Genomic DNA, 13,265 nt, shown 5'->3' on the forward strand with positions numbered 1-13,265 from the left:
GGCTTGGCACAATTATATGCCAAACATAATGGCAGCCAGAGCAACACTTACAGTTTTATGATCTCAACCAGTTCTACCCAGCCACTTTTCAGTTGTTCTTAACTAAACCAGACAAGTGCCGTATCACAGCAAAAAGCCTGAAATTCCAACAACAGATCATGATACACCCTGACTAGTTGGGATTAAATAGCTGGGAAGCATGTTGCTAGCTGAACTGGTGTTATGTACACCTGACTGGGTCTCCTGCTTGTATGGATCTCCTGACATAAAGCAAAGATACAGGCAATGTAAATCATTAGTTAAGTTTGGAAGAACCCTATGCCCCATACGTCATAGACCAGCTGTCACAACTCCAGTAAGTCAGTAGTGATAAGACAGTTTACATTAGCTAAAATTCTGTGCCTACAGATTCTACAAATTAGCTCAAGTACAACTCCTGATTAAAACCATTTTTGAGAAAAAATGGTAATTTCACAGAGCATATATATTGCTCTTCAACAATAAACAAACAACACCCACAAATAAGGAAAAAAGGAAGTGGATTATCACCGAAAAACTACAGCTCCAGAACACTGGTTGTGGCTGGAAGAAGCAGACAGTTCAACTATCCGGTGATAGGTGAACATAACAATTATGTTTCACCTAAGAAAATGCTTTTGCTCTTGACCTCCTTTTTTCTTTAGGTTATACTTGGCTTCATCCTCCATCAAGAAATAAAAACATTTATAACATACTGGTTTAGTAAGAAGCAACTATAAAATATGTTTCTATCTGTTTAAAAAGTTTTGTATATAAAAGTGAAAATAGCTAGTTCATCTCACTAAATCTTCCTTAACCCTACCTTGGTACCCAAACCAGCATGAATTAAAAATGAATTACCAATAGCAAATGATATGTGTATTAATTTTAACCACTTTGATTGCACACAACTCCACAATTGCCAATGCAAAGTGAATATTTTCTATCTTTGTATTTTAATCCATAGGTTAACAACAACCATTTGAACAGCTATCTCAGTCATCAGTTATTTCTGGTGTGGCTGCCCACATCATGTATGTGTACTACATGTAGAACACAAGAATTTGATAGAAAACCAACTGCAAGCCTGTGCATAAGTTAAAAGCTTGTATTTTCCAAAGTATTACTATCATCTATTTCTGTAAGTAGCTTTGGCTTACGATATGTGTGAGAACTGCAAACATTGAAGAATATGAACCCCTTATTACCTAATTCTGCCCTGAAGGGAGCTGTCAGCAATTGTGTTTTATACTTTATCAAGACAACGTAGCTCATTTTTTATCATGTCCACCAACTATAACTTAATCAAGGAATAATCTGAACTTGAAACAAGAAGTGCAAAAGCGGCACAGTCCCAGATGACAATCTTTACATTCCCTAACAGTATTTTCAGTGCAGCAAGGCCTTACTTCAAGGTCTTACTATGTAAAATGGCAGCCAAGAGGAAACCTGCTGCCTTCACTCACTGAGATAGAAGTGAAATCAGACACTCTTTCAGAGAGGGCCGGGTAAACAGGGACCAGTTTGCAAACACTTTCTTTCAAGAACATCTCCATACATTTTTATACTTTGTCACATTTCCTCCACATCAACATTCCATTATTTAAATATTTTACACTTCATGCTGGGAAACTGAGCCAAATATTCATGTGGGATTTTTTCTTGTTTTGCTTTGTTTTTATTTCTTATCTGACAAAATAAAGTACCTATGTTAGAAAAAGACATCAAATACTCTATCAGCATTCCTATTTTCTTTTTTCCCCCCCACTTCTTTCTTCTGTCAGTTACTACTCCTGCATTACTGTTCCACATTACTGTTGAAGTATTACAAAATGATTATGTACTGAAGAAATGAAAAATTTTAAATATTCTAACACACTTAGATGAGCTTACTACTTACTCAAATTCTGTGGCATAATATTTGAAGAAGCCTATTAGCAGTTCACCAAGACTTGACTCATTTTTGGAGAGATAAGGAGGAATGGTACACGGTGCCTGATGAACAAGATTCAGCTGCATAGTAGGATCAAAAGATTCCTGTCAAAATAAAGTCAGAGAGTATGTATATACAAACACACACACATCCTTAATCTAGGTGCACATATACATATTATATATATTTAACAAGACAAAAGCTGGCCTCTGTTTATTAGCAGTTCAAGAAAAACTCACAAGCAAAAGGTTCTATTATTCTTGTGCTCTTCTGTTAGATATTAATTACTCCAATGAGCTCAATTAGAATCATCTCATGTTAGAGTCTCTGACACCACCCCTTCCCTTCAGTTCATTGAAGAATTTTTACATGGGACAATCTCTGAACTACACTTGCATTTACAAGCTATTAGAACAACATGAGCAGAGGCTGAATAAGATGCCTACACCAAGCTGGGTACAGCTGAACTAACAGCGTAGGTGAATACAATTCAGTTATAATCAAGTTACCATAACTGCAATATAGAAACACTCAATCCAAAAGGAAGACTTGATTTCTTTTTCTCAAACATAAACTTGCATTTCAAACCAACTAGCTCTAAGATGAACCTGCATTCTGCCATATAATAATTTCAAAGATTGCGGTAGTATCTTCTCTACCCAAGCTATCTGAAAGAATAAAGAAGAGAATTAAAAAAACCAAAACTTCAATACAGAATGTGGCATTTAAGCTAAGTACATTTTTTCTTTCAGAAGCAGTAATGACCTAAGCTATTACAGGATTTCTAGAGATCATCTGTGAAAATCTAACACAGAATCAAGTTCTGTATAAGTTTCAGAACAGGCCGATATGGGCTACTCTCATCTATCCCATCTGGCTGGACAGACAGGAATCCCCAGAATCTAACTCCATGTACAAAATGCTTCAGCAGTCCTTCAGAAAGTCAGCTTGGTGCCAGCTGGACTACTTGCCACATGGCTACAGAATGCACAGGTGGGCAGGTCTGGTGGCACTCCAGGACTTCTCACCATTCACATCTGTGATAGCGACACACTGAGTCACAGAATTTGCCTTTTGCTTCTTGTTCAAGATAAGCATGTGTCTTTTACGTGGCACCTATGCTCTAAGGTTAGCAATTTCTTTCAAGGCACAGAAGTATTTTCAGGTTGCAGAAAGAACCGCAACTGTGATTTCTGAAGAAAAACAGTCTAAGTAGGGTGGCTTGTTTGAGAAGCAACTAAGTGGTATTTATTTGCAGTATTAGAACAGAGGCACAGTTGCAATCACAAGAAAAAACATATTTTTAAATCATTTTATATATATATTTATATATACTTATGTATTTAGGAAATTAGGATTTGCTTAAGCTCTGTAATTCTTACTACAACACACAAGACCAAAATCACTCTAGCGTATTTCTCATTTTCATTTTCTTTTCAGTGTCATTTTTAAGAAGTTGTAAATTTGCAGCACATATTAAATACTTCACTATATTCCTAATAGAGAGAGTAAATGGAAAATGTATTTGCAGATTTCCAGAATGCTTTTTTTTCCTTTTAACAACTCAATCCACAGTTTTGGTTTGGTTCTATGGCAATCATATATAGAATACTCTTTTAATATTATTACTAATTCTGTACTATTTAGTTGATTCTCCAAAAGCAAGATAACAAACAAAAATTTATGCTGAGACAGGATAAAAATGCTGTTCGTATAGCAGTGTTCTGGAAACACAGGAACCTGTAAATGATTTAACTCTTTCACAGGTGAAAGCCTGCATTTCTATAAATGCATCAGCATTTTCAGAGTTACCGTATTGTATATATTTGTGCTTCACTCTTTTAAATCATCAATATTTGTAACACTGAAGACATTTATACAGTTCAAACACTACAATCTGAACTATTATTACAAACAAGTAGATGCTACTGATTCTCACAGCTGTTTTCTTTTAATTATGAACTACACAGACTTAGAGCGTATAAAATTTAGGCAAATATAATTAGCAAATTTAGTACTTAAAAAAATTCAGGAGATAAAGCTAAACATGCAAGAACTAGGAAACAGTTTTAGATGATTTTCAGCACTGTTTGCAGCTTTGCAGAGATTAGAAGATACATGGTACTGTAAAAATCAGACAAAAATGCCATCAAAATTTATCAGAGGTGTATGTAAGGAAGGTTACAAAACAGGAATAAATAAACCTTCCATTTACTATTAGCTCAAAAGCTGCTTCTGCATCTCGATTATCCTAATTATCCAAGATGGCTGACACCACAGTATTTTCTCCCTGATACACAGCGCCATGAAATATTCCCTTTTCAACACTGTAAGGAGTTTATGCAAAAGAAAGAAAAGCTTTCTGACACTATCTCCACAAAATTATTAGCGACAGTAAAAAAAACCATAGCTCTACAGGGACATCAAGACATAGCAACAATGAATAAAGAAAGATTTTAAAAAGAGCAACTGAAATGACAAGTTAGGAGGAAGGCGTGAGGAATTTCTCTAGATAAACAATGACAAACACTGCACTGCTCAGCAATACTATCTCTGTCTTCAAACAAGCATTTAAGATCATTAAGATCAGCTATTATTTTTAGGTAAGGAATTAGATAAAAGCTCACTAATTACAGCAGTAATTCTACAGAGAATCCTCTACAGAGGATTAAAAGCATTCAGATTCACAGAGCCCTGTGGAAATCAATGAAGTATGATCTGGATACAGCCACAAAGGCTGTGCCAAAAGGGCATTTTCTTGTTACAGTTCTGTGAGGTTTCAAATGCCTCAAACATACACTCTCAGTCTCTGAGATCAAAAATATCAGGCAACTCAACAGATGTTGGAAGGTACAGAAAACTGAAATACCACAATTGGACAGAAACAACACTACTAAACTTATTAAGAAATAGCAATCAAATTTACAGAGGATACAGGGATATTTTCAGTTAACCACAGAGAGAATTAGGTCAGCAACTATCATTAGCACATGTTTCCGACTGAGTGAAATCTTCTCTGATAACGTAAGTTATTTTCACTATAGAAATGATCAAAAGAAGCAAACAGCCCTTTCTACACTCAGGTTTATTCTACAAATGACCGGGCTTACCAACTGTTTAATTTAACCCATTATAGACACTTAAGAATTCATGTATTTTAGATAAGTAGTTTCATATACATACATGATGTAATAAATACATAAGAAACACTTACAGGGTAATTTTTTTGGAGGGACGGAAGGATGGGTTCAGGTAGGGCTATAAAAAGAAAAAGTTCAAAATTGCTGTTATTCATGTAATTCATAGGAAACAATGTCACTGATTACCTTAAAGGACTGGACTGAAATTCTACCTTAGAAACATTTACTATGAACTTCACTTGCATGCAGTAAGTAAAAATTATTCCATAAATTATTTTGCATATAATAGCATAAGGAATTAATTCAACTAAGGGAAGACACTGTTACTAAGACACTGCTATTTGCAGAAGACATGAAAAATTCTACAGCAGCTGGGTATTACTTGACTTAGAAAATTTTATGTTAAATTATTGTAATAAGAAATTCATCCAGATTTTCAAAAGGCAAATCATAGCTTCACTCAATTTTCCCCCCTAAATTTAAGATGATTCTGCCAAAGCATGGGAAATCTCAATATACTGCATAAATATACACTTTTCAGCTGCTAAGTATTATATACTTAGTCATAAGCGTAACTTCAAGATAAAACACTCAATACTTAGAAACTGTTCCTATTCATATAAATAAAGTCAAATGCTGGTCTACTGAATGGCAAACAGGATATTAAGATCATACAGACAAAAACAATGCTAACACAACATAAACTGAACAATTATAACTTTTGTAAGCCATGAGTGGGGAAAACATAAACTGCACAATAAAATTAAGAGAGAAAAAAAATTGTCTCCCAGGTCTGATGGTGCTAAAGGTGGGCAGAAAAAAATCCTAAAGTATCAGCACCCTTCTAAAGAATTAGAGCGCTGACAGCAGTGTTAGCACAGTTCTTATACTGAACTTTTAACATTATCTCTTACTATGTCTTTTTACACAATTACCTACACAATTCACTAGCAAAAATGGTAATTAAATTCAGCCTACGGGACCTTGACTTGGGATCTGATTCAACCTTCGAACAAGGTCTCAAAGGGGAAGAGATGTTAAAGAATCTCTCTTCCACAGGGGTCAAAAATTAGAACAGCAGAATTCTCATAGCATGCTTGGGATACCTTCAAAGGATATAATATATAAACTAGCAGTTGCTTGACTAATTATTTTTGTGGGTGTTTACAAATATGAAAGAGTATCTTATTTCTATAAGGTTTGGAATATTTTCCTATCCTTTGCCATGATGAAAAAAATGGCAAAAAGATCTATGCAATGCGAGTAATTAAGATACTTCATCTGGGTCTGTATAATATACTGAGAGGATGGAGTCATGTGTGAAGATTACTTACCACTAGCATTTGCCACAAGTTTCTGTTTTCCTAGTTTATAATGACAATTGGACCTGCTACCTGGAGGAAGGTTCATTCATAAGACACTGATGTATTTAAGAAATAAATTCAAGCCAAGGTTCTAAGTTTCCTACACAAGTACGAGAACACTGAAATGCATTAAGAAGTAAAGGAAAGCAGCTTGCTGAAGATATGGACACTACCTCCTGCTAAAGAAATGTATTACATTTTTTTCTTCCCTAGCACCATCAACAAAAGCCACATTATAAAACTGTGTGACTGGGACATAAGCTGTTTTCAATATTATCATGTGCATGTAGAAGTAAAACAAAACAACAAAACACGTTGAAATTTGCAGGAACAAAAGATCAGGTGCCAGATGCACAACCAGATGACTGCCTTTTTTAGGCAGTAAAGATGACAAAGCACAGTTAAAAGGCTTCCTTTGGTCTGCAGATTTCTGTGACTCCTTAGGAAGCTGACTGGTCAAACAGATTTCCATGAAAAGAACTATTCAGACTTTCTTCTCACTCAGAATACTGTGGCAGCTGCCACAAATAACTACAGTGCTCTCAGGATTGCAAAGTTGTTAACATTACTTCAGGCCTACACATTTACACTCACTAGTAACTCCTACTATTTCTTTTGTACTTGGATGCATAACCCAGTAATGGGATGATCACGACCATACACAGCACCCAATAGAAGAAATTCCCCACTTGCCATAAGTGTCTGGAGTAACTGCAGCACTGAAAATAGGTTTGGGGAATAAACTGCCAACTGAAAAGGGCAGTTTCCACTAAAAGTGTAATATCAATCACCAAATGCTTATCAAGTCTCTGTTAAGATGTTCACTAATTGCTAGACTGTATAAAGATATTTTTCACCTTTCTGCTTATAGTTCATCTTTACATGACAATCTTCATTCCACAGTGTAGCTCCCAACATATCTAATCTTGCACCTAAAAATTACCTTGCCCTTTTGAAGCTGACTGTCATTTCACATCCTCCAAATAAACCATATACGTATATGGTCTATATGTTTGCATTTTATTAAGGATCAACAAAGAAATACTCAGTTGTCTAAAGTATGGGTGCATTACTGAGACAACAAACTTGGATGTTTTCACAGAAACAAATAAATCTATGGAATTCCACTGCAGCAGATGTAGAGAAAACAACACACAGGTCAGACATGCTTACATTCTGCTGTCTTTGAGATCTGTAACTTAATAGTATGCACATGGTGTGGGCATCAAATCTAACACAGCCAATTGGATCCCAAACACACAAGCATCCTCCTAGGTCCTCTATTACAGATATTGTTCACCTGAAAGAAAACTACCAGCTTGAGTCAACTACCACAAAAAATCCTTCCACCCTAGAACAGAGTGGGTGTAGCATGACCTTGAAACTAATAAACAGTTGGCTACTCACTCTGCAGCAAGCATTTTCATTTCAGAACAAATAAGCTGTCAGATGAACTAAAACTGATTAACAAAAAGAAAAACAAAAAACAAACAAACAAAAAAGTAAGAAAGAAAGGGAGGAAGGGAGGGAGGAAGAAAACGTTCAATAAAGCCAAGTGCAAGACTTTGCACTCTGAAGTAAACTCAGACATACATACAGTCTGGGAGAACTCCTTGCTGGCAGCCCTGTTGAGGACTAATGGGTCCTGGCTGATGAAAAACTTAACATGAGCCAGGGGCATGAGCTTACAGCCCAGAGGTCAATGGTATCCTGGGTTCCATCAGAAAAGGGCTGGCCAGCAAGGACAGGGAGGCGATTGTCCTCCTCTATCCTGCTTTCATTAGGACCCCGTTGGAGTACTACATCTAAGGCTCGAGCCCCAAACACAGGAAGAATGTGGAGCTGCTGGCAGGGGGTCCAGAAGAGGGCCATGAAGATGATCCAAGGGCTGGAGTACCTATGAGGACAGGCTGAAGGAACTGAGTTTGTTCAGCTTGGGAAAAAAGAAGGTGGTGGGAAGAACTCATGTGGCCTTCCAGTGATAGGACAGTGATAGGACAAGGGGGAATGGTTTTAAATGAAAGGAACTGACAGGAATTCAGAAAATAGTTCTACAGGTTTGTTACTCTATATGATGTGCCCTTCAGTGGTGTCTTGGCTTCCTTTGTGAAACTATCTTACAATAAGCAACTAATAAAATCATACTGCGTTAAATGATTTCTTATGTGATTCCTTAAGTCTTACGACCTTAAGGAGTCTTAAGCAAGAATCGCAAACTGCAGAATTACAAAATTGATCTTCTAGTGACAGGGCAAAGCTTATATCAATCTATTATTTGGGAACAGTTTTAGATTGCTGCAAACAGATGTTGAATGTTTCAACATATTGTAGACACAAGAAAAAGATGCTGCCCCTTGCAGTTAAATACCTGAACTTCTAATGGACTTCAATATCAGATGTTTAACAAAAGGAAAGTTCACATCAGAGCAAAATCTAACCACATGGTGCACCCCCTCCACATTCAGTCTTCTGCACATATGAACAAGGAAAAAACAATCCCTTAGTATCTGTCTCAAATTTGCTTGAAAGTTCCCAAAATTTAAAAAGAAATAGTTATTTTCAAGCTTAGCCCTTTTCAACACAGGCACATTTTTCAGGAACTAGAGCTTGAGTTTATTTTAAACAGTGTCCTGCAAATTCTGTTTGTTTTCTTTCTTCTTCTTCGTTTTTTTTTTTTTTTAAGCTGATAACCACCTCCAGGGAGCAGGTCCACTTTTTATACCAAATCACAGTACTTGTTAAATAAAGTAAAATCACCTCCTTTTCAGATTTCTCTGTGTTGAAGATGCTTTCTGCCAGTGTTTAACTTATCTTAAAGAGGAAAACTAAACAAATATAAACTTCAAAAATGACAGTTTTAACATACATAAACATACTTACTCTGTAAATAGTGCAAAACCATCAATACAAGACTATAGCTGCTTAAAGTACCGCGGCTGGCATCATTTATGTCATGAAAACTTGCCCACTTCTTGACAACCAGTACTAATGGACGAACACGTTTCTCAACTGTAAGTAAAACAAACACTTCTCAAAAAAAAGCACATTCAACTAGGCAACAATTAGTCAGTTTTTGCTCCTTATTGATATACATGATACCGTTCTTGCATTGTAAGGCTATCTTTTGCAAACTTTCAATAGAATGTACTTAATCATCCTACAACTTCTATCAATCTTACAAAAGTCACAAAAATATCTGCATTTGAAAAGCAGTCATTTGAGGAGTAACATCTAGAGATACTTAGCCAGAATAACTCTTGCAATGTAACTTCCAGCTAAGACAAAACTGGATGCACCATCATCAAAGCAGCTCTGCATTCTAAGTTCCCTCCAGATTATTAGATAAATTCCCAGAATTAACTTGCTGTCAGGACAGACCAAATGTCAACGTTTTACATTTATATGATATAGAGTTTGAGGGTAGGGGAAACAATTCTTATGATTAGAACAGAATAAGATTATGTTTAAGTTTTCTTTGGAGTCCATGAAAGCAGTAATCACGCACTCAAATCCTAATTTTGTAATTTGCCTTAGTTTAAGTAGGTTTCTTTTCTACACGAACACACACAGCATTAGGAACAAGAAAGAGGATTCAGAAGCCTTGGCTCAGTTCCAGAACTATGACACAATTGGCAAGAGTTGATGGAAAGAGCCCTGGGATATCTGTCAGAGCAGATATTCCTGGGCTTTTTAGGAGGGAGAGAAGGGAAAGGTGAGGTGGGGAGGTACTATGTGTAACAGAGAGGCTAAGCCATATGGTGCACACCATTGGCATTGACACAGTTGAGAGCCTCTTTTGCTGTGAGAGTCCACTACAGAGGTCACCCACACAGAAGGACAACACTAGTGTATTACTCTACAAAAAATAAAGAGGTATCTCTAGATCAGCTGCCCTTGTCCTTACAGGTGACTTCAACTTCCTAGTTGTTAACTAGAAATACCACACTTGCTACAAACAGGATCAGGAAATTCTGGAAGCACACTGATGATAACTTCTTGGTAGAGATACTATAGAGAGCCTACTAGGAAAGATGCCCTGATAGACTGGACTCTTGTAAAGAGAAGGCCTTACAGGTAAAGTATTAGTTGTTAGTCATTGTGGTGACAGTGGACATGAAATAGCTGAGTTCAAAATCTTTGGTGGTAGGAGCAAAAGGGACAGTAAAACTTCATGGCCATAAACTTGAAGTTTGAAGCTCAGCACCAACAACATGTGAAGGAACGTCTTAACAGTGAAGGTGATAGAGCACTGGAATAGGCTGCCCAGGGTGTGGTTGTGGAGTCTCCTTCTCTGGAGACTGGAACTGCCTGGGCGCCTACCTGTGCAGCCTGCTGTAGGGGCCTGCTTTGCACGGGGGGTTGGACTCGATGATCTCTGGAGGACCTTTCCAACCTTTGCAATTCTGTGATTCAATCACAGATATGGGGAGAGCAGATTAAATTAGTTTTGCTGGCCTTACAGAAGAGGGCACCTAGGCAGAACAAAAGAAAAGCTGTGACACTAGGATCCCTTCCTTGGCCTTTTAACATCTAGATTCTTATCTTCGCTATAGTGGGAAATTTGCAGCAGAAGCTAGAAACAACTACACGAACATTTTATGTAAGCCCTCACCCACAGCCATGAATTGGAAACATTTTCCTGTTTTTTTGAAACTCAGAATTAAATTCCTTCCTAGACAAAGATGTATGAAGAAACTGTACATAGTGTCTTATCCTGAGCAAGAGTTAGACTCTCACAATAAAATGAATATGGAAAACTGAAACGGCTCTCTTTGAAATCTTAATAAAATTAATCATTACTTCTACTGATAGCTTCCTACACCTACAACTCCCTTGCCATGAACATCTTGAGTACTGTGTCCAGTTCTGGGCTCAGCAGGTCAAGAAAGACAGGGAACTACTGGAGAGAGTCCATTAAAAGGCCAGAAAGATGACAAGGTCCTGGAAAGACCTGGGACTGCTTACGCTGGAGAAAAAAAGTCTGAGAGAGGATCTTATCGGTGCTTATAAAAATGTAAAGGGCAGGTGAATGAGGACAGGCTCTTTAGTGGTGCCCAGTGACAAAACAAAGGGCAATGGGCACAAACTGGAACACAGGAAGTTCCATATGAATGTGAGAGAAAAACTTATTTACTGTGAGGGTGACAGAGCACTGGAGCAAGCTGCCCAGAGAGGTTATGCAGCCTCTTTCTCTGGAGATACTCAAAACCCACAATGACACTTTCCTGTGTAACACTACTCTAGGGAACCTGCTTTAGCAACAGGTTGAAGTAGATGATCTCCAGAAATCCCTTCCACCCCCTATGATGCTGTGACTCTGTAATTAGCCTGAAGTCTGCTTCTTATGTATGGATCCACTAAAAAAAATACTGTAGTGTCAAGCATGAAAAGCTTAGCTTACTACATTCAAGTTACTTCTCATTAAGAAGTCTGTTTCACAATCCTCTGAAACACAAATGCCTGAGGAGAGACAATCCATATTATTTTGGGGTGAGTATAAGAACTGAAGCAGTATTTTGCATTTTTCTAAGACTCTATAAGAACATAAGGCTACAGCTAGCTATCAGCCACACACACTATTAATAACTGTCAAGAAACAAAATAAAGGGAATGGTATAATGTGTTTGATACTGTTTCCATTCCCTTTGCCCTCCCAACTTCAAATTCTGCAACAGATATGCAGGCCTTAGCATGAAGAATCTTTGTTACCTTCTGAATATTACTGTACAGCCTTCTCAACACTTCCATTATTTTGTGACTGATGGGAAGTCTGACAAAGGGGCACCTGACATGGACATGGAGCAACATGGAGCAAAGGTGTGGAATTGAATTCATCCACATAGAAAAAAAATCACCTGCTGAAATTGATGCTTGCTCAGCAGTTACGGATATCAAACAGTGGATGTGAGCACAGTGAGGCAGGCAGTAGGTGGTATGTTTCAGCAGTGGCAACAGAGGATGACTTCTGCTGGTGCAGATTTTTGAAGAACACAGTACACAGGCTCATTCATCACTGGTGAAAACATGTGGCTAATGGTGGCAGTTGTGTTAAAAAATGTGTTTTGTAGCTGAAAATTTGCTCTGTCAAATAGTGTAATTGTGCTCTTTGTAAGTGTTACAGTTTCCATGGAAATAAATAGGAGGCATCACTTTTAGAGTAATGTGTATGTGGCCCAAGACAACATCTATTCATTCAATGCAGCCAGGCAAGTCAGAAGATTGGACTCCCAGGGTTTAATCCATACATTTAAAGTGAGACAGAGACTTAGCTTAAATCTAACTAATGTAGCTAACTGGTAATCTTAAATAGTTCCTTTCTTAACTGAATTTTCATTGTCTATCAACACCAGAATACAAACTAAGTAAGCATGTTAAGTTTATAGAAAGAAGGAAATAAAAACTTACCATATGCATAGGTTCTCAGAAGGAATGTATTTCTTATTCCTACAATATTATTTACATTCAAGTCAAACTCCACACAGCTGTTAGAAAAAATAAAAAGAATCAATAATCACGGCACTAATTTCAAAATATTGATTACCAACCAACTGACAGAGATGGAGAAACGCACCCTCGAGATAACTATACTTTAGAAGCCTCCCAAGCAGTACAAGTTATGTGGTTTGATTCTTACTCCAGTTTTGCCTACAGTAGTTGTATTACTTACAGACTTCAACTGCATAATCAAATATGGCTGTCTTTATGGAAAATATGTGGATACAAATGTAGAACACAGAACAGTTTAACATATTATTGTTGGAATTTTAGGAAAACTTTCTCCCAAATAGAGTTCCAACATATGATTCACCA

General features: G+C 37.2%; 1 protein-coding gene across 12 annotated transcripts in view; it reads right to left on the bottom strand.

Annotated features, from left to right (window-relative positions):
* Window positions 1–13,265, bottom strand: part of TENT2 (terminal nucleotidyltransferase 2) — a 38,476-nt gene that overhangs the window by 7,165 nt on the left and 18,046 nt on the right. For all 12 annotated transcript variants that reach the window (XR_014939390.1, XR_014939389.1, XR_014939391.1 and 9 more), the window contains 4 exons: window positions 12,861–12,937; window positions 9,336–9,464; window positions 5,166–5,209; window positions 1,919–2,055 (listed from right to left, as the gene is read on the bottom strand). Coding sequence is in view for 9 of the 12 variants with exons in the window: in XM_015848612.3 (XP_015704098.2) it covers window positions 1,919–2,055; window positions 5,166–5,209; window positions 9,336–9,464; window positions 12,861–12,937 (387 nt within the window). In the remaining 3 variants the exon portion in view is untranslated. The remainder of the gene's footprint in view (window positions 1–1,918; window positions 2,056–5,165; window positions 5,210–9,335; window positions 9,465–12,860; window positions 12,938–13,265) is intronic.

Source organism: Coturnix japonica, chromosome Z (genome assembly GCF_054131305.1).
Source record: "Coturnix japonica strain WE chromosome Z, WE-NBRP24, whole genome shotgun sequence".
In the NCBI taxonomy this organism is placed as follows: Eukaryota; Metazoa; Chordata; class Aves; order Galliformes; family Phasianidae; genus Coturnix; species Coturnix japonica.